The 24,951-nt window shown below is 40.6% G+C and overlaps 1 protein-coding gene across 1 annotated transcript; it reads right to left on the bottom strand.

Annotated features, from left to right (window-relative positions):
- Positions 1-292: 292 nt before the first annotated feature.
- Positions 293-8,062, bottom strand: T265_13533 (hypothetical protein; the record flags this gene model as incomplete). The annotated part of the gene is made up of 2 exons (XM_009169331.1): positions 293-545; positions 7,781-8,062. Coding segments are annotated over 2 exons (447 nt in total), but the record flags the coding sequence as incomplete, so codon positions are not given.
- Between the last annotated feature and the right edge of the window lie 16,889 nt (positions 8,063-24,951).

The raw sequence follows: 24,951 nt of genomic DNA, 5'->3' as shown, positions 1-24,951 counted from the left end.
ATACTAAACCGTCAACGGGTTCTCGCAACCTCAATGGCAGTGACATATACGAGAATAACTTCAATGTACTAGATATTGTTCAGCCTGGCCTTATGTCGTATAATCCATGGTCACCTACCGCTTTGGTTGTGTGCCTGTATCTTCGGGAAAGTCTGACTTCTCTTTTGTAGTGGTGCCGTAAGTTGTATAGATAATGAAGAAAAGGTTATCCCAATTTGTTACATAGCTCACACAATAGTTTGAAAAGTACGTGGAATAGTTTATTTGTCTTTAGGGTGTACAGTAGATGATCAAACATGCCCAGTAACATACGCGAAAACAAGAGACCTGCTGGTTCGTCATACCCGTATAGGTGATCAGTAAACGTGCCAGGTACCGTTTACGTTACTTTGATGTAGGAAGTGTGGGTTTTTGTATATCGGATCCAGGTAGGGGTATCTTCTTTAAACACAGATGGTATTCTTGCATCAACGTGTAACATGTGAACACATTTCTTCACCCCTGTGTTGTAGTAGGCTGCTCGACAAACCTTGTTAGCTCCGCACCTGAGTTGAGCGGACAAATAGGGAAGGAGGAGGATTTAATTTGACGGAAGACCGGGATAAATGCAATAAAATACTTCTGCTCGGCTGGCCAAGTGAGAGACTACCACAAACTCATCTGCTTTATATCGCGGTTACTTCTTAATCAAGATCTTCTGGTAGCAAGGGACTTTGGATTGTGTGATATGAAAACCTATCATTTTGGCGTCCTGGCAATATTGTACCGCCAAAGTTTTGTTTACTCATTTCACCTGATTGTCCAAATCCTTAGAATATTTGAAGATATTTGAAACAAAAGAAACAGCAAGCGCTCATTTGAAAAAGAGAAATCGAGCCACATTAATATTGTAAGCATCTAACATCCGGTCAGTTGGTCTGTCGTTCGAGGAATTTAGGGCTGCATTTTGTTCGTTGAATGGTAGTGTTCCCCAATGAGCTGTCTTGCAAGGCACGTTGTAACTTCATGCTAAGTTCGAAACTTTTGAATGACAAAAAACGGCAACGCAACAGATAACTACTACATTCCACGTTAAATTGGTCGTCAGAGTAATCCTGTGGATTAGCTGATCGTTTGGTTTGATTTGTACGGTAGCGAATTGTGGTTAATCAAGCGCATAAAGTGCCTTCAGTCGGCACAAACATTTGTTGCACACGCTTGAGCTTTCCCTCATTCGGTTAACTGCAATACTGAAGAAATGACACTTTCCATATTTGGCATAACTTTATCGCCATTTTGCTACGTTTCACGTGTTTCAGGCCATGTTTATTGTGCTTAAAAGGAACATGAATTCTGCAGTTCTAAAAACGGACCGTGCTTCTGTATAATTTGTTGATGCCTGTTTTGAGCCGGCCGGGTTCCTCCATTCCGAAGACGCACTCATGACGCGCCATCTATATTTCCAACACCCATTAGTCATACTTAAAAGTAGGCTACTCATGAGAAATATACGCATGTTCAAACAAATTTGGTTTTGCGCGAGACTAACCTGGAACCAAGCCGAATCCCTCGTTTGTGATGCCTTTATTTCAGCTCCCAGGAATTGAGACTTAGAGTTATCATTGCAGCCCGTTTCCTAGCCTAGGTAATGCACTCACATGTATCAACAAGAGCGCCAGTCGGATGATTGTTGGTTTTGTTAGCCATATATAATCTGTAGATTTTGGTGCAAACCTTACTTGAGGTAGCACAGCGCTCTTGGTTTAGAACCATTCAGGAAGATACAACGGAGAAAGAATAAGCGCCGTTTACCACCACTTCTATCAGTGACTTAACTATGGCTGTCCTTCTATATCAATTGGAGGAAGCTGAAAGAATCGTTACCGGAAGTTGGCGCTGACCGGATTATTTGGTGGATGCGTATAATTAGGGATTAAATATTAAAATAGTTTTTACTTTTATTTCAGTATGGGCCAGTATACCTGGCAGTAATACACGAATTTTTACAAGGACGCGGCGAGCTCAAAATAAATTGGCAGTGCTCAATTTCGTCCAACTTGATTGAGTTAAACACGTGCAAACCGCTTTGTGAAGGCGATTTTTTGAAGGTGGTCACATTGTTGGTTTTGTTAGCCATATATAATCTGTAGATTTTGGTGCAAACCTTACTTGAGGTAGCACAGCGCTCTTGGTTTAGAACCATTCAGGAAGATACAACGGAGAAAGAATAAGCGCCGTTTACCACCACTTCTATCAGTGACTTAACTATGGCTGTCCTTCTATATCAATTGGAGGAAGCTGAAAGAATCGTTACCGGAAGTTGGCGCTGACCGGATTATTTGGTGGATGCGTATAATTAGGGATTAAATATTAAAATAGTTTTTACTTTTATTTCAGTATGGGCAGTAATACACGAATTTTTACAAGGACGCGGCGAGCTCAAAATAAATTGGCAGTGCTCAATTTCGTCCAACTTGATTGAGTTAAACACGTGCAAACCGAACCTTGTGAGTAGTTTCCTTTATGTGATCACAACTTGTTCAATTCAGACAGTTTACACGCCCACAGTTTCTTAATTACCTGGTCCACTTCAAGAACGGCGACGGCCCTAACTCTTCATTTTTGGGCATGAATTGACTTCTCACGACAAGTGTCGCCAGTTGCTCGCATAGACAATATTAAGCTGAAGGTCAAGATCAAATGCGGCTCATCGGTTTACAAGTGTCTGCAAAATTTGCTTTAGTTTTTTACTTCCACTGTCTCCACCTACACAAGCTTGCTCGATTCAGGAAGTAAAGCATATACGACCAGTCAACAAGGTAAAACGCACTGCCTCTTACAAAACCCATCACCACACAACGCCGTTACCAATGACTTTAGGTGTACAATCAAATATGACATACAAATTTGGGACTTTCGTCATTAGATTTCGTAACCGGATTCCTGGAAATGAAATGGACTGAAGACTAAAGTTACTTTCACAAGTATAACTTCCCAGACCTATATCAAGTAGTAAAATCGATGACGCAAATAGCTACAGAATCATTCCTCCGCCATTAATCCATCGTGGCCATCAAAGATGATTTATAAAATCGGGATATTTTATGCATGTAATGGCTTTTCGCGATCCTGATTTTCTTCCGGCACCAAGAGGTACTATTCATTTAGTGTGAACGCATGTGATTTTGCCTTGCAGTATTAGCAGCTCAGTGGAGATCCTGGTATAATTCTCCTATGAAAGGTTTCCCAATCGTTCACCAGCAAGGACTTAGCCATTATAACAAAAAATCGGTGATGAATTTCCTCAATGTCTGGAGTACAACTGCGTTACAAAAAGGCAGTTCAAAACTAGCGGGCCTGATGTTGAAGTTACAGATTTCCCTGAGTCCAAATAGGTTAGCTCAAGAGTTATCTCAAGCGATTTGAATGAGTAGAAACTCATCTTCTAGTAAGCGGTCGCTCCTTTACACGGGAAATAGAATTTTCACCTGTACGTGAATACGAATTTCAATTTTTCATATAAGACTGTATTTCTGTTTAGAGATCCTAAGGAATTGAGCTCGTCATCCGCCTGGATACGTCTGTGAATTCGTGAAATTCTTCACAAAATTCATTCTTCAAAAGCCTGTTTTTTCTATTCATGTTAGAATAAAACTGGGCGAGAAAGCCTAAATCAAATCCCATACGGATGTTCCCAAGCTTGGAAACGGAGTGTTATTACTTGTTTCATGTTAGTATAATAGTTCTGGAGACTGTAAGCTAGTATATGCAGGGAAAAATTCACCAACTGCTTTTCAAACTTTCCAAAACGAGCAACGGTTCCTTGTGGGCGGTGTCGAGCAAGACAAGTTCTTTGGTACGAAGCACTATTGTGGTTCGGAAACCTTTTGCACCCATAATGTCGTAAAAATAGGAAAAAGAAAACGACCTCACTGACTCATTTAAAGTAATAGAAACGTGGTCAACTACAAGTGCAGTTTTGTTTATCTTCATTAAAAAGCAAAAACCGAACATATTTGTTGTTCGTAGCAAAACATCTGATTTCTTTTTGCCACATGTAACATTTGAAAACGGTGTAAACAAAGGTAAACTTATTGTTTCGTTGATGAGTAGCGGCGGTTGCGAATAGTAACTTGGACTTGACAAGTTATAGACCCTTTTGAGAGGGTCTAGAATAATATCTTGAACACCGTATATTTGAGAACACACTATTGACTGGGGAGCTGGTAAGGTTGCTTTAAGACAGACGTCGGTATTTTTGAAATGTATAAAACCTCTACTGACTACTCTTAACAAGGTGTCCAAATAATTAATTCAATTTTAACCTCAAACCGAAAAAGCGTCTGCAATTTATTCGTTCATTGTTGACCGGAAGGAATGATGACCATTGATTGCGAAGCGCAGTCCGCAAACTTGTGTAGACTGGACAATAAATGTTTTTAAGGTTTCGTCATACTGAGAGTCAGGCTAAACCTGGCCCGTTGTGAGATAGTCAGGAATACTTGTTCTGAAGATAATATGGTGGAGAAAATAGAATTCCCCATAATCATGTTTAAATAGGATAGTTATTTAGACGGATGTCTACAGAAAAGCGTATAGCACATACCTCTAGAACATATCGAGCTCAGTGTTTAGAGAAACCTGTATTTGAAGGCTTGTACTTCAAAGATGACCAGGGAGATCCCGGTGCGGAAACTTAATACAACTTGTGAAAGACCTGTTAGGCCTGAAAAACAGATTTAGCTCTCACATCCGTACTCCTGTTTATCAGTTCGTCTGCTCCTGCAAATGCATATAAATCGGTCGGATGATAAGACCGTCGTCCAAAGAGATACGTGAACAACTTCAGGCAGTTTCTCGATTCAAATGCAGCATGTCATAAGTGGCTCAGTTTTAGCTCTCCTGCTGGACACGTTGCATCAGATCAACGTTCAACCAGTGGTATAACCATTTGGGATGCTTCGTCAATAGTACCGAAATCAAATAGACCTAGGATTTAACCACAGTTGAAAGTATTGACAAGCATATTCAGAAACGTTCCAAAGGAAGCTAGCGCTTGACCGGACAGTTGTACCCCATCCTCATATGATGTTCAAACACTGCATTAGTTCTAACGAAACCGTTAGAGTTTAAATTTTATTGACATTGCTTGACTGGTCTCCTCTGGATCGATTGTTTATTGATTTTATTTGCCTTATGCATCCCCAGTATATTTCTCAATGTGTTGTCTCATCGAGACATCATTTGGCCTCAATATGCTAGAACTGATACGGCAGCCATTTGGAAAACTTGTTCGTGTTATAATTCACGAAAGGTCATACACGAAATGCACGAGCACAAACATCAGAGAACATCATTGAATAAACTATCTACGAGTGACGGATTCCTGGGAGAAATTTGTGTCGAAACTCTCCTGCATCAATATCCGAATGACATCAGTCTTTTGCTGTCTTACGGAGATGATCAAATGCTGCTCTACAACGGCTCCCATTCAGATGTTTTCGTACTCCTCGACGGTGAAACAAAGATATTGATTTTGCGTGTTAGCGAAGTTTCTCAGGGCTGGAAAGGTGACTTCCACTTAGCGAATAACCTTGGACATTTACATGAACTGGTTTCCCTTTGATCGGAGATTGCTGTCGAAATTTACTCCAGGGAGCCTTCGAAAATTGCCTTTGCTTGTGTTGTAATTTTTTCGAAGGTGACACTTTCAGACTACAGCTAATTTGTTAAACTTTTTTGCTGCGTCTGTTACATGTAGTGGGAAAATAACGGCTGCTGCCACAGAGGACTGATGTCATACACATTCCTCTAATGAAGACTTGGTGCACCGTCAAAAGTTTTATCACCATCACCTGCCGAACATTTTATGTTACCAAGCTGGCATAGTGTGCTTTAGGTTGTCTCGACTGTACAAAACCTCCTCTCTAGAAGACTGCACTGATAGAAGACTAGTTTTCAAGTTGTTTCTCTTCAGATTTCCTCCATTGGCGGTTTCTCTTTTTTGGGCCTCCTGGATAGGTTCTCCAAATGAGGGCGACAGCATAAGGAGAAGCAACATCAGTAAAGACATATGCAGACTTGATTTGCAGCAGTCAGAATATGAAGTAGCACCAATCAGTTATTAAAACGCATAGAACAGGTGACAAACCAGAGTAACAAAAGCATGGAAAAGCTAGCAACCTCAAGTTTTTGTGCCCTTTTTTCAGTACACTGCAGTGGGCAGCCACCGCCAACTTTCACGGTACGGAACTGTTGAAAGCTCTCACTGATTGGCGCTCTTTGATTTTGATGTTCAGAATACCGTGATAAAAATTCCTAGAAGTTAACCTGAAGGTAGTTCATTCTGTGTACGTCATTCAGATGGAACTTTAGTATTGGTCGGATCAATGTAAAAGTATGATGTAAACTTACCAGTGGAATCTTTACGTTAAGAAGCGATTGATACAGATACATCTGTCCGTGTGGGTAGTTGATTTAGCGATTTTTGGCGTGATACTTTTGCATTTGGCTTTTAATACTTCCGCTTTAAGAAGGTTCATTAATTTAATATATATCTAAGTGCACTTGTTGTACATGATGATGACTTTTTAAAATAGCACTTTTCAACCAATGGGCTCCGTTGTATATCTACCATTGCAATGTTCTCAATAGTCCTCAAGCATCTTACTATCAGAAAAGCAGTCCATCTTCCTATATGGACCACTGTTTACAGGCGGCAAATATGATAATTCCAAGAGGTAGTCCTTATTGATGCTGATGAAATGAGCGGGTTCGCATGCCAATGCCCCGGGGACCCTATGATTGGAACTGAATGTTTGCAAGCGTTCTCGTATTTGAAGGTAAAGATTCTGATAAAAATGTGAACGAGTACCATTTCTACCATAACTGCAGAAGAGAACTAACCATCAACTCATACCAGCTTGACTGATTCGTGTGAACTCTCAGTGTATGAAGGACAAATAATTCTCAACGTCTATACGGATAGGTGGGGTGTCAAATTAGGAAAACCATTCACGAAAAATCAATAACTGACAAGGGTGTTAGTTATGTTAATATATCGATTATTCTATTACGCAGACGTACTCTGTACGTCACGAGTTCAAAAAACCAAAGGAATACAGTCGTATTACAGAATAAGTCTATTGGTATCGAATTAATAACTTAGCAGTATGATTAGCTCTTTTCACTGCAGTATAGTGCACCACATTGTTTTAGATGTGAATGAGCGTGTTAAATGTACTCACAAACCCCTTGTCAGTTGCTCCGGATTGTGATTAGATGTCACTGACGTAGAGTTTCAGGAGTGGGTTACACTGCCATTTGGGAACGACGCTGTTCTCTTTTGTATCGTCATGGTACTTGCGCATTATCCATATCCGCTTACCCGTGGTAATGATGACAGGCCAACTAGAAATCAACAAATTCAAAATAAATGTTAACTGATTCACCAAGTTTGTTCTCTGATGTTTATTTTAAAACAAAGCTGAATCCGCCAAGGTTTCGTTAAGTTTGAATAAATATGACTACTTTCGCATTAATAAGATTTTCATGTGTTAACCTCGGAAAGTACGTATACTTAGCTGACACATGTGGAACTAAATATATCACGAGTTACATGAGCCCTCTGTTGAGTGTTCACTCGATGATCGTTTCGGCAAGATCGAGTGAAGTGAACTTTTTGAAAACTGGTGACTCCTTGTCCTTTCTAAGGGTAGATCAATAGCACAGTTGATCAGCCACCTGGAGCTAAAGTTTATGGTATTCAGCCACTAGCTCACAAATACTTGGCGTGACTTACAGGAAGAAGCAGCGCAAGATTGATGGTTCTGGAACTTCTAGAAAACAGCTGTCGTCCTCCGAACTGTTGTTGGGCACCAACGGTATTTCAGGAGGGAAATTTGTCCTCATTTGTACCAACAGAATTGGAAGTGGAAGGCGTCCAGCTAATTCACAAATTACTTCTCCACGAGCACCGTGCAGAGAGGAAAGCTCGGCTTTTCCGGATATTACCCTAAGTACCGTCACATGACCGGATAAATTCGGCCGAAGCTCATCAAACTTGATATCACCAACTTCTGAGCTAAAGTTGGGCTTTAGTGGATTTGAGTCTTTCCAGCCATAAGGCAGGTTTGCACGAGATAACAAAAGGTTTGATACACTCGTCCATATGTACTGTTCCTTGTACAGCTCTTTGTTGAAAGGCAGAAATTGAGCATTAAAGCCAATAAGGAAAAAGTGAGAATTAGTTTCGGTTCCATAGCTTGCGCATCGGTCTTGTGCTTCACACCATTCCTTTGTTCTTCGGAGAATTACTATGCATGAACCCTGAGATAGCTGAGTTGTTCCTTGAGGACAGGAGTGAGTTTCACACATACCGACGATGTAGAAACACAGAGTCAAGATGGACTTTAGTGTTTTTGCCATCTAATTCCGTTTTGCTCTGAAAGAGCTTTTAGCTAGATTGTATCTAAGACACCACAAAATCCTCCCTCGTTTGACGGATGATGAACAATAATTTTACGGACAGTTTGGGAAACCAGCATTCAAGTTGTTCCGGCTTTACGATCTGATCACAAAAGAATTACCATCTGACGAGTAGTTTCTCCAGTTGATTGGATAGTTCATCACTATCTATCTATTGGCTGTGTGTCTGGACAAAACTGATTGGTCAGAGATTACGAGGAGACTTGTTTAAATTTTGCAGTCCGTTTCAGTGAAACGAAATTCGTTCATTAAAGGAAACGCTGCTGTGTCATCGGTTAGAAACCCCTGAAGGAATGTAATTATTGGGAACAGTTCACAACTCGGCATGTGTTGCTACATTAAGTTGTTAACTGTATTAGGTGTAACTGTGAGTGTCTTCCGCTTTGAAGTGCAAACCTTGCATTTGAATACAGTTGATTCACGTCAAACGTTGTTTTCAAATTTTCGTCTTGGAGAAACCTTTATACATTGTTGTGCCCAAACTGTCGTCTGATATTTAGGAGCTGGTCTTCAGTCCAATTCATCAGGACATCCAAAAGAATAAATTTGTAATCCATGGGCACGTAGCCAGTATTTTTTTCCTCTTCAAGATGGTTCATCTGGAGAACTAGGGTGCATATCATCAATTGGGTGTTCAGCCGTAGGCCAGAGCTAGGCTTGCGCTACTCTAAGCTCTACAAGGTAATCGCCTCCTAATGAATGGCTATATTTCGGGGATTTATACCTTATTTGAACTCGTAAATAGGAAGGCATCCCAACGATTGATTCAAATAAACCGGGAGAATTCGAAAGCTGACTGACACCATATCATATTTAAGTGCAAATGAACAACCGCAAGTAAAGAAATCACATGGAATTAAACTCCTGGTCGGGATGGCTAGCAGTTTGAACTTCTTTTGTTATTCATGAGGCTATTGCATCTGTTGATGCTCATCGAGAATGAAACGTCCATGAAATAATTTTTGTTTTCTCAGTAATAAAAGTCCAGCATTGGTTCTAAGAAGGCGCTGGAGGTTTTAAAGTTTAGAAGGCTCGACAACGCTGCAATAACCAGACATAAATATCAGCAAGCACCCAACTAAACGGTCATCTCTGCAACGATTTTTCTCCAGTACGACCGGTAGTCTTGTTTCAGATTTCCTGAACTCATATGATTCCGGAATCAAAAATGGCTCTACGCAGGGTGGAATTGTTTACAAAATGAAATCCTAGATAAGATTGTTGGCGACCAGAATCACCATTGTCCGAGCAACAGAGTTTGATCGATAGCTAAAGCGTAGTCCCGTAACTGACTGTAGTAATTTATGCTCGAGGAAATATATCCAAAGTTTTGATGAAGAAGGATTAAAGCGGTGATTAGCAAGTAAATTTTCAAAGGACTTGAAATAGACGTTCTTGTAACCTTCCTGATATCAACAATACAACTAATTGCTAAATCCTTGCTAGAGGTGTGACTGTGAGAACGTCAATACGAAAACTAATAAAGGTCCATTTACACAGCAGCCGTTTGCAATCTTCTGAAAACCTAGACAAATGCAATTTGCTTTGGTGAGCGGCTTGTCATGAGAAAACCTAAACGTGTTTGGCAAGCCTCGTCTTCATTAAGGTCATTCAATTTCTGGTTGGTCATAAAACATTTGAGCCTGATAAGATATTTTAGACATGGAGGATAACCTCATGTATGATATAGCTTAATAGTTGGAAACCCACTCATTAATCTCTATTGGAAGCGAAAATTTTCATTTCATACGCCAAACGTAACGGAACATCTGGGAGCTAATCATTGATTGACCTGGTTCTAGAAAGCTGACCACAAGTGTGTCCTAGTTGTGGGACTCTTTTGTGAATGTGTTTTTTGCCTTCTGGTGTATGTCCAACTTTATGGCACTTTTCAGGAGAAATATGCTCAGTGGGTTTTACGTCATACGAGATTAAGCCAGCTGTTTTCGATGGTTGATCATGCATGCCACGCTGCCGATCGGTACTATAGGGATTAAAACATGAGTTTACAGAAGGCATGTTTAAGAGCCAAACTTTTGATGAAAAAATCTGGAGGCAGTTGAGAAACTCCGGGTTTTTTTGAAAATGTCGACCAAATCAACGATCAGGGTAGCTCCTGAACGAATCAACTAGAATAGTGCCTTGGTGATGGGATATACGAACAAACATTAGTTGATTCGAGTTCTGATCATATTAGTTAGCTGGACACACATTGACAGTCTGCAGAAAAGAGTATCTCGACATACGATTGTGAAGAGGCTGCCGCACAGTGCAGAATTCAAGCGAAAAAGCATTTTTAGCCTGAAACTAAATCTATAGACTGTTCGTCATATTATGTTGCAATGACAAAAAGATAAGCACCTGACGTCATATTCCAATTCTTACCTAGATGTGAGACAGTTGTCCGGTGTAATACTATTATATTACGGAAATCAAGTACTGAGAGAGGGTTTACCTAATCAAGATAGTAACAGGAATGTACATCCGATTTATGTAATCACCGCATACATTTCGATCGCAAGCAGGTGGAGTGGTGGAGACTGGTTGCTCGCCAACGTTAAGGAGACTGTAAAGTGCACACCGTTTCAATTCACAGCACATCCCCTGACAGTCATCAGCAGCGCCTAGCATGGAAACCGCCAATCGGTCGGTAAAATGCGCTCTTTATGGAATAAGCTTGAACTGAACTTTGGTTCTGGGGTGGAACAACAACAACGAAACAGGTAGCGGGTTGTCGAAGAGTGTGCATCATTCCCATCAGCAGTGTATTACGTCAAGGAAATGTATTGCGGCATCTCAAATATCGTGGCAATTGAAATGCAGCATGTCCAAAACAGCCTGATAGTTTATACACTCATTCGCAAACTAATTTGGTTTTGCGGCTAACTCGCCTGATGCGCAGCTAATATATTATATATAATTTATACGTAATATACTATTCATAAGGTAGCTGAAGATTCTCCGACAGCCTCCTGAGTTGTTTTTTTGTATAATTTGTTCGAGATAATTGTTACGCAGATATTATTATAAGCCGAAACGGGATTTCACATGTTGCTGGTTAGAGTGTACTACATCTGGTCAGAATGAAATGTGGGATTTATAAGACAGCAATACTAATAAAACGGGTATTTTCGCTCATGTTGCTGTATTATACTTTCCCGAAAAAAGTGATGCCCGGTGTGAAAATACTTGTGGTGTCCATTGGTTGAACGAGTTTAGCTGGTCAGCTCCGGCAGTAACCCTTCGAGAAAACTTCTGATTGAGAGAAGTCTGTCTTCGGTAGGATTTTTTATACGATTTATCACCTCTGGAGAAAGCAAAGGCATCTCGGGTTGTCGTCGATTCTGGTTCACGAGGACGTACTTCTTTTCTTTGTTTATCACTATTCTAACCACAGTAGAAAAACCCTAATGAGCATGTATCAGTGTTGAACCGCAAAAACAGATCCATATATTGTTTCCGATTTTAAAAAATCTTTCCGATATGTTGCCTAGAATTCAAGACCAGGACAAATCGGTTGCTGCTCAGTGGATGTTGACAATGCGAACCGGGAGGCTACGGTGGTTTCTTTATTGTGGAGAGACATAGTTAGCCCAGGTGTTCACTCCAACTGAACCTTATCTACCGGGTGACAAATTGCTGGCAGTTTCATAGTGAACTAAATCAAAGTCTTCTGGAGAAGGGTATGATCCATGTTTAATGAATTTCACATGTGAATAACATGTCATTTACGGGTAATTTAACAGGCACGGTCAAATGGACTGCTTGTTCTAACTACTTGAAAATGAAAGTAGCGCGAACAATAACCTGTGCTTGGGCGGAGGAAACGTGGGATTTGTTATTGGACAGTCTTTTGAGAAAAATACTATTCCGGAATCACACACAGAGAACCATGGAGACAAGTGCGAATTCGTTTGAGTTAGCAAGGGTGGAAAACAGCAGAAGAGCAATTTGATACTATCTTTAACGATGCACTAACCTTAAATACGTGGTATCTGCTTAGTAAATCAACAGCCCACCCGATAAGTCGTCTACTACTTCTGGTGGTGACTTGTGGATTACGTGGGATACCAATTGTGAGTCATTGTATCATAATGCCGGAGGTTTGATAAACATCCCAGTCATGATGTGTTGGGATTTGACTAGGTCGAGAAACCACTGAACTAGTTTGAAGAATACGTCACCCAGAACTCCAATGTATTTACCGATAATCCTGAATGCTGCAAGAAGGTGTGAGCATACTGACAGTTCAACCAAGATCACTCGTAACTTCTGATCGAAACACCAGGTTGCATTGCCCGTATTTCGATCGCTTGAATGTTCTGATGTTACCAACTCCACCAGAGCCTGTTGAATTTCCCGATACGGAACTTTGAGTGACGCGTAGGTTCGACAATCCCGAACATCAAAAGGAGGAATTGGGTTCGTAATTCTACGGCACTATTTACACAAGGGCAAGCAAATGTGTACAACAAACCTCAATTGTTCACGTTCGTAGCGTCAACAGGTTCACAGGTCTGTCACTGACCCCCGTAGTGCAGTCCCAACGTCCGCAAACCAAACAGCGGCAAGCGGAATGATGGCTCGGTAGCGTGGGTTGCGGTCGTCCCTTTCGACGACGGTCTCGTGATTCTCATTGGACGTGTGATCACACGGAACTCGTGAGAAAACAATTCAAGGCAGGCTCAGTAAACGAGACGTGGACGCGAATGGGTAAGTAGGTCAGCAGAGCACATTTACGCACAGACACACATGTCAATACACAGGTGTCGGAAAGAACGGCCTCTGCGGCTAGATGAGTGGTGGGTACGGATAAGCAAAACAACTGGAGATCAAAGGTACATAGGCGGAGTAAGCGATTGAATAGAGGACTTATCATAGGGTTAAGTTAGATTCAACACTCTTATCATTGTGGCCGCTAAGGGGGTTAGAGTTTGTCCTTTCTTCCAAGAACATTTCAGATGCTGCAAAGTTGTTCCTTGCTGAAAAATTCAACTCATTTTAGTGGCTTTTGTACATTCTTTTATCCTTCAAACTTTTCTATCTTACACTCAAAATTTTAGACAAGTGTCAGCGGATGAAACTCCGGTTTTCAACTGGACCGAATTGCAACGTAGATGGGCAATTTTCTTGAAGTAAGCTAAACCGGACATTACTTACTTTCAAGTTCCACTGGCGGAATTTAAAAAACCTCACTTGTTTTCCCTATCATCATCTTGATCACCGGTATATTTCTACAGCGTGCACCTAGCATGTTGAATTAAGCTGCGGGGCCAATACGCGCGTTTTTCATCTGGTAACAGTTGTATCCAAATCTCCTCTTCACCTTAATTTATTTTGAACCAAACTTGTGAATAAGTGGCAACAAAGTTGCATGAAATCACACCATGAACTTGTTTTCGTCTCTGTTATACCATGTAGTTAGTATGATCACAGCACTTTTGCGGTACCCATTCAGGGTCAGTGGATCATCAGACAATATTTGACGTCAGTGCTCTTGGATCCTATGACTGTCATCATGATCAAGTTTGTTTGGGCCCGTCCTCATTTTGTGGCGGTAATTCAAACTATGGTGCAACACATGTTGCCTGTGGACTAACAAGGCATCAGATTGGCTTCACAGCTGACGACTCGGTCCACAACATGATAGCTCAAATGGCCATGGACGTCGCAACGACCTAAAGATGTTTCATCGGTCATGTGCAGGTAATGTTACTTTGCTTTAAGGAGGGCCGAAAGAATAAAGAACCTATTGAAGGTAATGGGTTCCATAGATATTTTTATTCTTGTGGATTGCATTTGCTTGCTTTTGTGTAACTGGTACGCTGGACTTTCGAACCCGATCCATCTGTTCTGATAGTCGGGATTGTACAACAACACGTGACTCCAAGTTTTGTACCGCGAACGAGAAAGCGGTGCGGCTATTTATTCCTATATTCGTTCCCGCTTACAGCCTGGTTTATACAGTAGGTAATGTGCACGAAATTCCAACACTGATAAAGGATTGTTTCAGTTTTTTACTCTAGTTAACAGCATGCACTCATAGCTGAGAACACTGTCTTCTGGCTGATTTCCCAGGTCACAGGATCTTCCATTTGGTGCCCACTGAAATCTACTCAGTTTTTGCGCAGCGAGGTGAAATCTCTTTTAAGTTGTGAACAGTTTCGACCACTGGTACCACTGGTGAGTTCATCCTGGCAAACTATGTACATTCCTGTCATTGCAAAGGTGATCTCAACTGAAGGACGTGACACTGAATTATCTTCCATATCACCTTGACAACGGATGAATATTGATCTATGTTGAGATGCACCGCCGATATGTAAATAAATAATTCATACTGCTTGACACACTTCTCCCGAAGATTATAAACTGACAGTTAGAAATAAAAACTTCAAAGCTGGGCGTTAGCATCAACACAAACGTAGTTCATATTACGGATTATGCACTAGGTTAAATGGACCAAATTAGTCTGATAACGCCATCTGACTACTTGCGAAACAACGATGTGACGCTCGTACACGGCATCCAAAGAGGTCGGACTTCGTGCATAGTCAAATTAGAGTGGTGTTTGTGTCCACCGGATGCCCAACCAATTTGTTTCAGATTATATTTGTCTTCTTATACCTTAGCATCCGATTTTTTCCAGTTTGTAGCTCAAAGGTTTTGTGTTCCTTTCTTTTTAATTTTAAAAATAGAAACCTTGCTCCTCTGACACTGTGTCAGTACGGTGCGTGAAGTTATGTATTAACCCCAAAACCCCTTCGTATATCACAAGAATCCCGGTTCACTGGAGGACAATATTCCAGGATGCATTTCTAAGCTTTCCATTTGTCGGCGATTAATTACGTTTTATTGACAGGAAACAATTACCTGTTGACAATTGTATGATTACCCCTCTTGTCAGTAAATGTACCGGCATAAATCTGTTCATCTTAATTTGTAGTTGGTCAAACCAATCTAAAAAATCACAGTTGTACTATCGCTAACAAAAACATGCTGTGTAATGTGTTTTGACAAAGCTGCTCTGGGTATAAGCGGAGCGAGTGGCGTTCTAAAATCTATCCTTATTTGGTGTGGACATTACTCTTTAGTATGTAGCGCCCCGTCCATTCTTTAAAGTGTAGAAGCAAGGTTTGAAGTGATGATGTGTTAGTTGCCAGAAGTAATAGAATGGTGCTACGGGTACATCAGTGGAGGACACATCCGTACTAATATGGAATCAGACTACTTTCAATTCTTTAATCAAAACGGTCAAACCATCTGTCCTTCTGGGGATTATTATCTGGTATTTTCAGCGGCTGAAGGGTTGGAAGACGATTAATGAAACTTTTGTTCCCAAAACTAGGGGCACACTTAAAGCAAGTCTACCGAATGAAGTGGTGTGGACAGACAAACGTGTTCGCCACATGATACAACTACAATACGATACTGTGTCTCACCTTTTCAGACTCATGTTAATCGGTTTTTTCTTCGAGGTCAGACAGTATGCTTTGCACTTGTTCAGAATATTGGGAGACAGAATATTGCAATTCGCTTCATTTACCTGATTTGGCCGCATAACTGTCTGCCTCATATCTTAGGTAGAAGAACCACTTCTTTCTATTAGATCAAAAGCCAACGGCATCTCCGTTACCAGAAGTGAATTCGAACTGTCACGGTACTTTTTGGTCATAGATTCCATCTGAATGCTTTGTGACAGTTACTCCAACAGTAGCATAAGTAACATATTTTGTTTGGAGCAAAGCAACTTGCGCACATAGAGGTAAGTATTTCAGAAACAAATGTGTCCCAAAACGACTGCATATACTTGTTTCGAAAAACATTATTATCTGCAGTGTATTCTAGCTCGTTTCCACTTACTGCTGAATTTTGTCTTTTGCTGGGGTCACATAAAAATGGACTCAAAACTATGGTCGCCATTTGGAATAGTCAAACATCCATATGCTGCATATTTCTTACTTCTTATGAGTGCTTCAGTGCGTGTTGTAGATGTGGTAGATACAACTATCCCAAGCGTTTTAGATCAAGATATTGGGAACGACGTCGGTCGACCGATGTTTGCATGGCATTCTCGTACTTTTGTCATTGAAATCCCGACCGACCTACCGAATGAGGAGATGGAACAACTGTCGCCAATCACCGATTGTTTATTGTCTGATTAACTGTTTACTTCATATTCAGCTTGTTTCGCAAATCTGTTAGATTGTCTCTGACTGTGAAACATTTTGGAGAGGTCAGATGGTGCTGACTTTGTAAATATGCTCGAAACAAATGAATGTCTGGAACAAATTTCCTTCAAAAGTCTCATTAAAGGCGGAAGAATGGAAGCACTGCTTCAGAGTTGGCGTGTTCCTAGCAAACTGTTGATTTGCCATCCAGCGGATGTCAAAATATGTGAGATACTTCATTGGGTGATTCCTGTGCAGGACTCCAAAATCGCAAAGTACAATTTATCAAAAATCCCGATATCCACTCTTCTAGAACTTCATATGCTGTAGGTACTACTTTCGTCTGCCAGCCTGATTTGTGTTCGTCTCTGTACTTTATGATACTGCATGACGTGTCAATAAAATCAAGTGTGATATGTTTATGATGGTGCTAAAAATATATTTGTCTGTTAGACTGAGAAAGTCTGTGAAAAAGTAACCCATTATTATTATAAAAATCTACATGGACCTGGTAAAGCTGAGCAATGTGTTGAGCCACAGTAATGTTACTGATGGTGTTCTTTTCTAGCGGATCTGGTTATCTGGATTCTAGAAAATCAAACCAGGCATCAGCAGCAGTGTCAATTAGCTTCTGAACACTTTAGGATGGCTTTGACAGTTTTCTGAAGTGGTTTTGGTTAACCACAGAACACTTGGTTTCCGGTGGTAAAAAGTAATAGTAATTGCTGAGATGTTAGTGAAGTGTGCCTGACTGCCTGTGGTGGTGTCTGTCAGGCTACAGGTAACTGTGGTGTCTTTCACGCGCAAGTGAACACGGCATGTTGAAAAGCGCTACGTGCTCCCTCACTCTAGTGGTGAGACTCTTACTTATTCTACCAACCTATATTGCTCCGCAGTTATATATAAATTGGTAAAAGCAGTGTGGTTTAGCCCCAATAGATCGATTTTCCTTTTCTTACTTTTGTCATTGTCGTCACTCGAGGAGCCGATATTACCTGACCATATGATGTAGTCCTGTTATTGAAGGATCAGTGGCGCTTGTCCTGTTTAATTGAGAGCAAATCACACTATCGACCAGCCGCTTGATGCCAAATGGTTTTGTTTAATTACTGGCCGGAAGGTTGCGGGTTCGAAACCCTTTAAGTTTCGTGAGATATGCATTACCGATGGTTCTAAACAAGGATGAAAAAGCTTTACAGTGATTCTCAGCTTTTCAAAATAGATTTGCTTTACTGACACGAAATAATCTCTATTGAGTATTGTAATTGTGCTGCTTTGGTTAAAGGGGATCTCTGTTTGTATCGGCATCTTTGACGCAAATTGCCCTTGCTGAGTAAAACCAGTTCCATAACACTTCAAGTAAATCGCGCTCGGTTTTGCGACAAGTGCGCCACGAGGTGTAATGCAGAAACAACAAGGGCAGAGACAAAAACGACAAAACATACCACAAAAACCGATACAGGCAAGATTGGTGAATGGCTCTTCAAGACAACTGTTCAAAGAATAACATGTATATATGGAGTTACGCGTGGTTATTCAGAGCGATTTTCGGTAGCTTTTGGTCGCCATTGATGTAAAAACCATCAGTCACTTGTCCACAGCTCTTCAATTTACGGTAAGCTGAATTAACACATATCCTGTGAAGCAAATAAAACGCTTGCGGAAAATTAAAATGCTGGGTACAACATTTTCCTTGAGACAACACTGCTGTAGTCGGATTAATTAAATGCAAAGCCGAAAAACCTGGTGACCAGGATAAACAAAATGGTGTCCTGTTATCCGGACAGGCCTCCCAAGTAGGGTGTCATGTTCTTCGTTTGATAACGCTGATTGGGCATGCAGTCGTGAATGCTGAAATTCTCTTTGCGTCACTCCAGTCAATTGGCTCAACTGTGTTTACCTTTGTCTTTCGCCAATAAAAGGAGTCAACACTTAGCAAACCATTAGAACTCGGCAACGTTACAGTGGTTCAGTAAAAATTGGAAAATATGACAAAAGTCTCTCTACTTGTGATGATTTGTGCAAGAAACAGAGGATTGCAAATCAATTTATTACTACAACAGCTTCAAGAGCAGATAGCTTCACCTAATGACTATAAATTTTGGCTGTTCCAATTCCCAAAGGCTCACTTCTGTGGTAACTTGCTAATCTGCAGCCCACCTCCACTGTAGGTAAGGGGTTACTCAGTTGCGAAGGCCCCGATATCCATAGCATAATCCACACTGAGAAGCTATCACCAAATGAATGGCATGCTGCTTTAGGGTCAAGTAATTCAGAATTGAACATGTTTGTCTACAAATGTTGATCTCTCAATAATTACACCACACTTGAAAATGATATGGGACACTGGACAACACAGATTTATAACGTGTGTCAGAACAGATAACTATATCTTGCCACACTAGATGCGTAGCATCTTTCAGACATTTTCTGTTGGACAGCAACATGAAACGTCAACCATGTTAACTTGGTAATCAGATCCTCCTTACAGGTGCAACACATTCTTTCCTGGCTTCATTATTCTGATGAGTCCAAAGATGTTGGAATATTTCAAGCGCTCATGGCTGGGAAGTCCTGACAGGCAGGTTGATCCGTCGAGACAACCAAGATAGTCACTGGATCACCGTCGAAAGCATCCGGTTAATCAATCAGTCGTTGAAGCGTCTTGATCTACGCATAACAACTGAGCTTGAGTGAGGGAACATTGATAACAAATTAGCCTTACATATCAGACGTTCGGAGTTCACGCTCTGATACTACTAATGATGTGCACTCTTCATGAGCTCTAATAAAGGAGAGACTCAAGTCAGCACCGTCCCTTCTTTAGTCTAAGCTCACAAAAACATTTGCACTGTTCAAGAAGAATACCATTCAAATGAGGTTGATGTGAATTCATCTTATTTTGTGGCCGCTGATGCTGAGGGAAAGAATTGGAAAATAAGATGGCCCAAAATCGGTTCAAGGTCAAATCGTGTTTAGGTGTTTCAAAATGAAACACGTACACATGCAGTCCAGGTTAACTCTGAAAATCATTTATTTGATAACATCTGTAGGTATGTAAGTACCTATTCGGCTAGATAACGTGAAGGGAAAGAGGGCGCATTATTAGAAGAAAACCGGGTGACCGACTGGACATGACCATGAAATGTCTTTAAATTGGCTCTTGTCTTGATAATATGTACATCAAAAACATTCTCGGAGTGTACTCGATCAGACTGTTTCTCACGCCTGTTGTCACCACATCTGAAACCTCAAGAACACGTCTGGCCGGAGCACCAACCGCAGAATGGTTGGTACCCTCATGCCAACCAGGAAAGCGTTGTACTGTGTGGGTAAAAACCACTGACTATATAATACCGATTCATTGGACTACTATGAACCGAACTACTAAGTTGCAAAACCTGTATATGGATTGCCCATTCAACGTTTTTTGGATGAATCGAATGACTCATTTGTGTTTCAAGTTATCCTACATGAATGAATTAGTGCACCTTTTGTACCTTAAGTATATTTTTCTGTGAGTTTCGTACAGACAAGACAACCATATTAATTAAATGTTGTTTATTATAAGGAATTCTTGAAGTTATTGTTGTGTACTTTGTTCCAAAGAATCATTTCTAAAGTCTGCCAGCCGAGGACTGATAACCCTGTGAGATCTGCATCCGGGTAGCCGACCTCATTTTATATCTTATTCAAAATCTGTTGTGCAGTGTAAAAACCATTACTGCCATTTGCAAATCAGTCGGAAGAGGGTGAACCGTTACACACGGCTGTTTTGGCAAACGATAGCCAAACCAAAATTCGTTGGATTCTCTATCCCAAAGCTAAACTGGCTGGTCCATTGAAGGTATTCGTGGACCACTCAAGTGGACTAAGACCTTTATAATTTCAGCACAAAAGTAATGATATGGTGGATTCATTTACCGTACAAGTAAATGAGAATACAAATTAAAATGCTGGTTAGATACTGCGGGACACACATCAGGGTATCAGATACAAGAAGGCAGCCGGCAATACGTCCACTTACTGCAAGCCCAAGTGCGTTAATTGTCTTCAGTTCAGCTGGTTGTTGATTTTACCGCCGAATTTAGTCATTTTTTTAATATCTTCGGTTATCAGGTACAATGGCTCAATTAGTGCGCGGTTGGCTAACTGTTAATAATAACAGCACAACCCGTGCCAAACAACACGGCCATTGTGGTAGCCTTTTGCACCTAGTATTTGGGGCCCAGTGCTATGCCTTTTTGAAATAGCAAGTGTCTGAGTTTCTGGCACACTGATTTCGGCCTTCGTGGCTGATGCAATGATTTCGTCAGACAAGCCTCCGACAGAGCCTGGGTAGAAATTGCAAGCTGTTTGTTAAAACGCATTCTGTGTTCACTAGATAAAGCATGAGCTTAAGCCTTTATAAGCAGAATTCAACAATAGTGAGCCACTGTCAGCAGGCAGAGTTTAAACCTGGTCACACCGCCTGAATACTGAGCGATAGTTACCGACAGTTCACCAATAAAATTGGATGTGCTTCATTGTGTTAACTGGTTCCTGTCGTTGGCTTTGTCCTTCCTGACAGAAATAAGCCACCTTCAATAGCAGAGATATATGGGGATTTCTCATCTCTTTAAAACTGTTTTCTTCGTTTTCCCGAAAAAGGTCAGTTTTTGCAATATTCCCTTTAAATTTCACGAAATGCCGCTAAAAATGTGCTTCACGGTATACGAAGTGTACTCGGTAGTAGAGTACTTGGCTACCGGCTTGTTAGGCAATCTGGCCTGGATATTCCCCAGATGCTTGTGGAGTTGGAAACAAGAATGGATCGACAATTTTTTAATTCACTACAAAAGAATCAGGGGCACCTAACCAAGTATTATAAACCCCCTTGAAAAATTATTGACACATTCTGCCGCATTACCAGGCTAGATCACAACTTTTACATTCTTCCTCGAAAAACGTGACCTTTGTGTGTTGCAGCACACTGTGTCAGTACAACTCAACTGCGGAAAGTTGTTGATTAACGTTTTGACCTGCGGCTCTCTGCTTAGATCTTATATGAAAAAAGCTAACAAACTTCGTATTCATGAACCTCAAACTTTCAAAAAGTCAGCTTATAAGTATTTAGCTTACGTATTTCCAAATTGCCGTGGCGCCATATTATTCAAAATCCACTCGTCATTTCTTTGCCTGGTTCTCGACCCAGAAAACCCTCAGATGACCTAGGATACACGTGACTACAAATCTCCTCGGGATCCTTCTTTTTATGGGCCGTTATGCCTTGTTCCGGCTACTGACTCACCAATCACACGTGTCATTTAGAATGTTTTCTAACAGCGTGATCCGCTTTTGTTTTACATTACGGCATATACTTTTTCAATTTGGCATGCAGCCAGTCGAGAAGTATTACTCAGTTGCTGTCTTAGATGTCACAACAGCTGTTTTCAATAGAGCAGCACATAATCAGATCTGAATTACAACTATCAGTTCTTTGGATATTGGTGAAAATTTCGATCTGACGGAAAACGTATCCTTGTAAGAAGAGTGCAATAAACATGTTGAATAGTGCATTGCGCACGAACAGTACTCGGGGTCGCTCTGTTTAGTTTTATACCAACTCTCATACCTACAGAACAGATGCCCCCAGCGTAAATAACACTTAGGTTATGTTCAACATTCTTACAAACTAGTATAACGAAATAAAGTCACTAACCCCCCGGTGTCTTATATGAGTTTATTTCACTCTAACTGAGCTGATCAGCATATTTACAAGCAATTAAAAGTTTTTTGCATTAAGATGCTCTATCCATTGCGCATTACTTCTACCAGGTGTATCTGCACTGCCCCAACCAACCCCGTTTTCAAACCTACACTCCAGTTAGAAGAAAAATTCATGTTGAAATAAAACGTTATTTTACGCGCTGTCAACATGGCAGACAACGACAGGCTGACAGCCGGCACTCACCAGACGGGCCTGTTGTTTAACTAGACTGGTTTGGGACAACACATCAGTGTAAAATAGCGCAGCATTTTTGCTGAGTTTCTTGTCAACATAATTCAAATAACAGCTTATTTCTAGAGACGTTTACACAGCTGTCACTTTAAAACTTGTTTCTATAAACTACAGACTAGAAAATGAGAGGAATCAGGCATTCTGATTTCCTGGGGAAGGGTTTTACTACACACGATTTGGTTGCATGTATAAGTATTCCATACAGCGTGCTGTTGAAGCCGCTTTTTTCTGGTGCTTCTTATGGGGTTATTGACCTTGGAGGATCTTTTCTGGATAGTACATTCGTTCAATGATTAAAATTATATCGGATTGTCTAAGCGACAAACAACCCGCCTATTACTTATCCATAACAGACTGCGTATTGTTTGTTATTGCAAGTCACCTCAATGGAGTTTTAAACTAACATATTGAGACGCTTGTTGAAGTAGTTTTTCCCCTTGACAGCTCAAAGTTTTCGCGCCACATGTATTTAATTGGGAAACAAATATTCATTTCGATAGCTGCCACAGTGGAAGGGTCTTGTTACAATAAAAAAGAAGGCTAAAACAAACTGCAGCCTCATTTTTGACGGAGAAATCAGTGGAGCAAAGTCATTCTATGCTGAGCACGCAATGAATTTTGACATCTCATACAGTTTTGCACAAGCGCGCCACATGTTTTTCCACCAAGAGTTTAGGCAGACTAACTTCAATCCGCTTTGCTTCATAAACCTGAGGTTCATATTGAACGATTCTCAGTATTTTCAGTTATGTTTAATCAATGAATTCGACTAACATCTTCATCGTGTTTTTAGAATACCCCTGGATGTGTTATTAATCAGGTTTAAATTGGCATAATATTATTCATCAGTGGATATGGAAATCTTTGAAATGGTGGCCAAGCAAGTGATATCCGTCGAACCGTAGTGAATGTTGTATAGAATGCATGTGGATTTATGTATGTTCCTTTGAAATGTGCATCTGCTCTATTTGAAGATGAACCTTTCGAAAATCGAATAGCTGTCATACTGGGCCAACTAAAGAGAGGTATCTTCCGCCTGACAAACACATAGGTTACCATTAATTTCCTTTATTTTGTGCGCATTTTTAAACCATATGGGATTTAACGTCATTATCACTCAATATTTTGGACAAGCGAATTATATGCTCTCAGTTTAGGGGAAGCGAACCAATCAACCAGAAACCACGTGGTGTTGACTCAGTGACACTACATCCTGCTCACGTGCTACTCACTCATTTGGTTAATTAGTCGATCATGATCAAACTGATTGTTCTTCAACTAGCGACCGGAAGGTTATGAATCCAGGTTCCCTTGGAGGCTCATGAGGTGCAAACTACCGATAAATCTCATCAGCTAGATACTGAATTCAGATTAGTTGCTATGTTTTTTCGGCTACATTCAAATCGCAAGTAAATAATTTCTCCGATATCATTCCATTACCGGAAAAATGGCTAGCAAAATAATGGGCAGATAAAATATTTGATAACCAGTGAATTGGTGTGGTACGTTTGCCTCTTATTGGTACCGTTAATCTCCGAACAATGGAAGGATATTTTCATTGATCAGCTTTGTGATTCCTTTTTAGAGCTAAATGAGTCGCATCGTAAGTGAATAACTGAAACATTGGGAAACATTGCTTTGCTGTTTCATCTTTGAGAACAATGTTTGAATCGTACAATAGGCAGGCGAAAAACCTCAAAAGCTCATGCGCTACTTGTGGAATTGTAGGTTTTATTTAGTGAACCCAGACGTTCAGGTAGCACAGGTCGATACCTATCCTGCTGATTAGATCATACTAAATTTTTCTACGACCCGCAAATTTTTAATTAAGCAACAATGCATCACCAAGGAAAAACACGTTTTTTTTATGGATAAACAAGGTTTTACCACTTATCTCTAACGAATACTTTTGAGTCCCATAGCTAAACTGTTTTTTCGCCCCCCGGGGGCGGAGTACGTTTTTGTAGTCGCATTTACTTTCTTCGGCGTGAATCAAAGTAGTGTCCACGTTACATGTGCTTTACTTCAATTGCGTTGAATATTTACTGATCAGCACTACGGGATCTAACAAGAATAAAATAACGTTTTGGCTGAAGTAAACCTGCTCAAAGTGGCTCTTGAAAGCTAGGCCGGATTATTGTATTAACAAATGGTTCAGTAGGAAAACAAAATTTTGAAAATTAATACTCAGGGGTACGCATTATCCATTTGTTCATTTTCATTACGAAGTGAAGCTAACGCTGTGAATTATTTTGTCTTTTTCAGCCTTCTATTTGAGGAATGGCTAGGTTCAACATGAAGCACACGTTGGCT

This window comes from Opisthorchis viverrini, assembly GCF_000715545.1.
Source record: "Opisthorchis viverrini unplaced genomic scaffold opera_v5_75, whole genome shotgun sequence".
Taxonomy (NCBI): domain Eukaryota; kingdom Metazoa; phylum Platyhelminthes; class Trematoda; order Opisthorchiida; family Opisthorchiidae; genus Opisthorchis; species Opisthorchis viverrini.
This window is presented reverse-complemented; position numbering and strand designations above follow the sequence as displayed.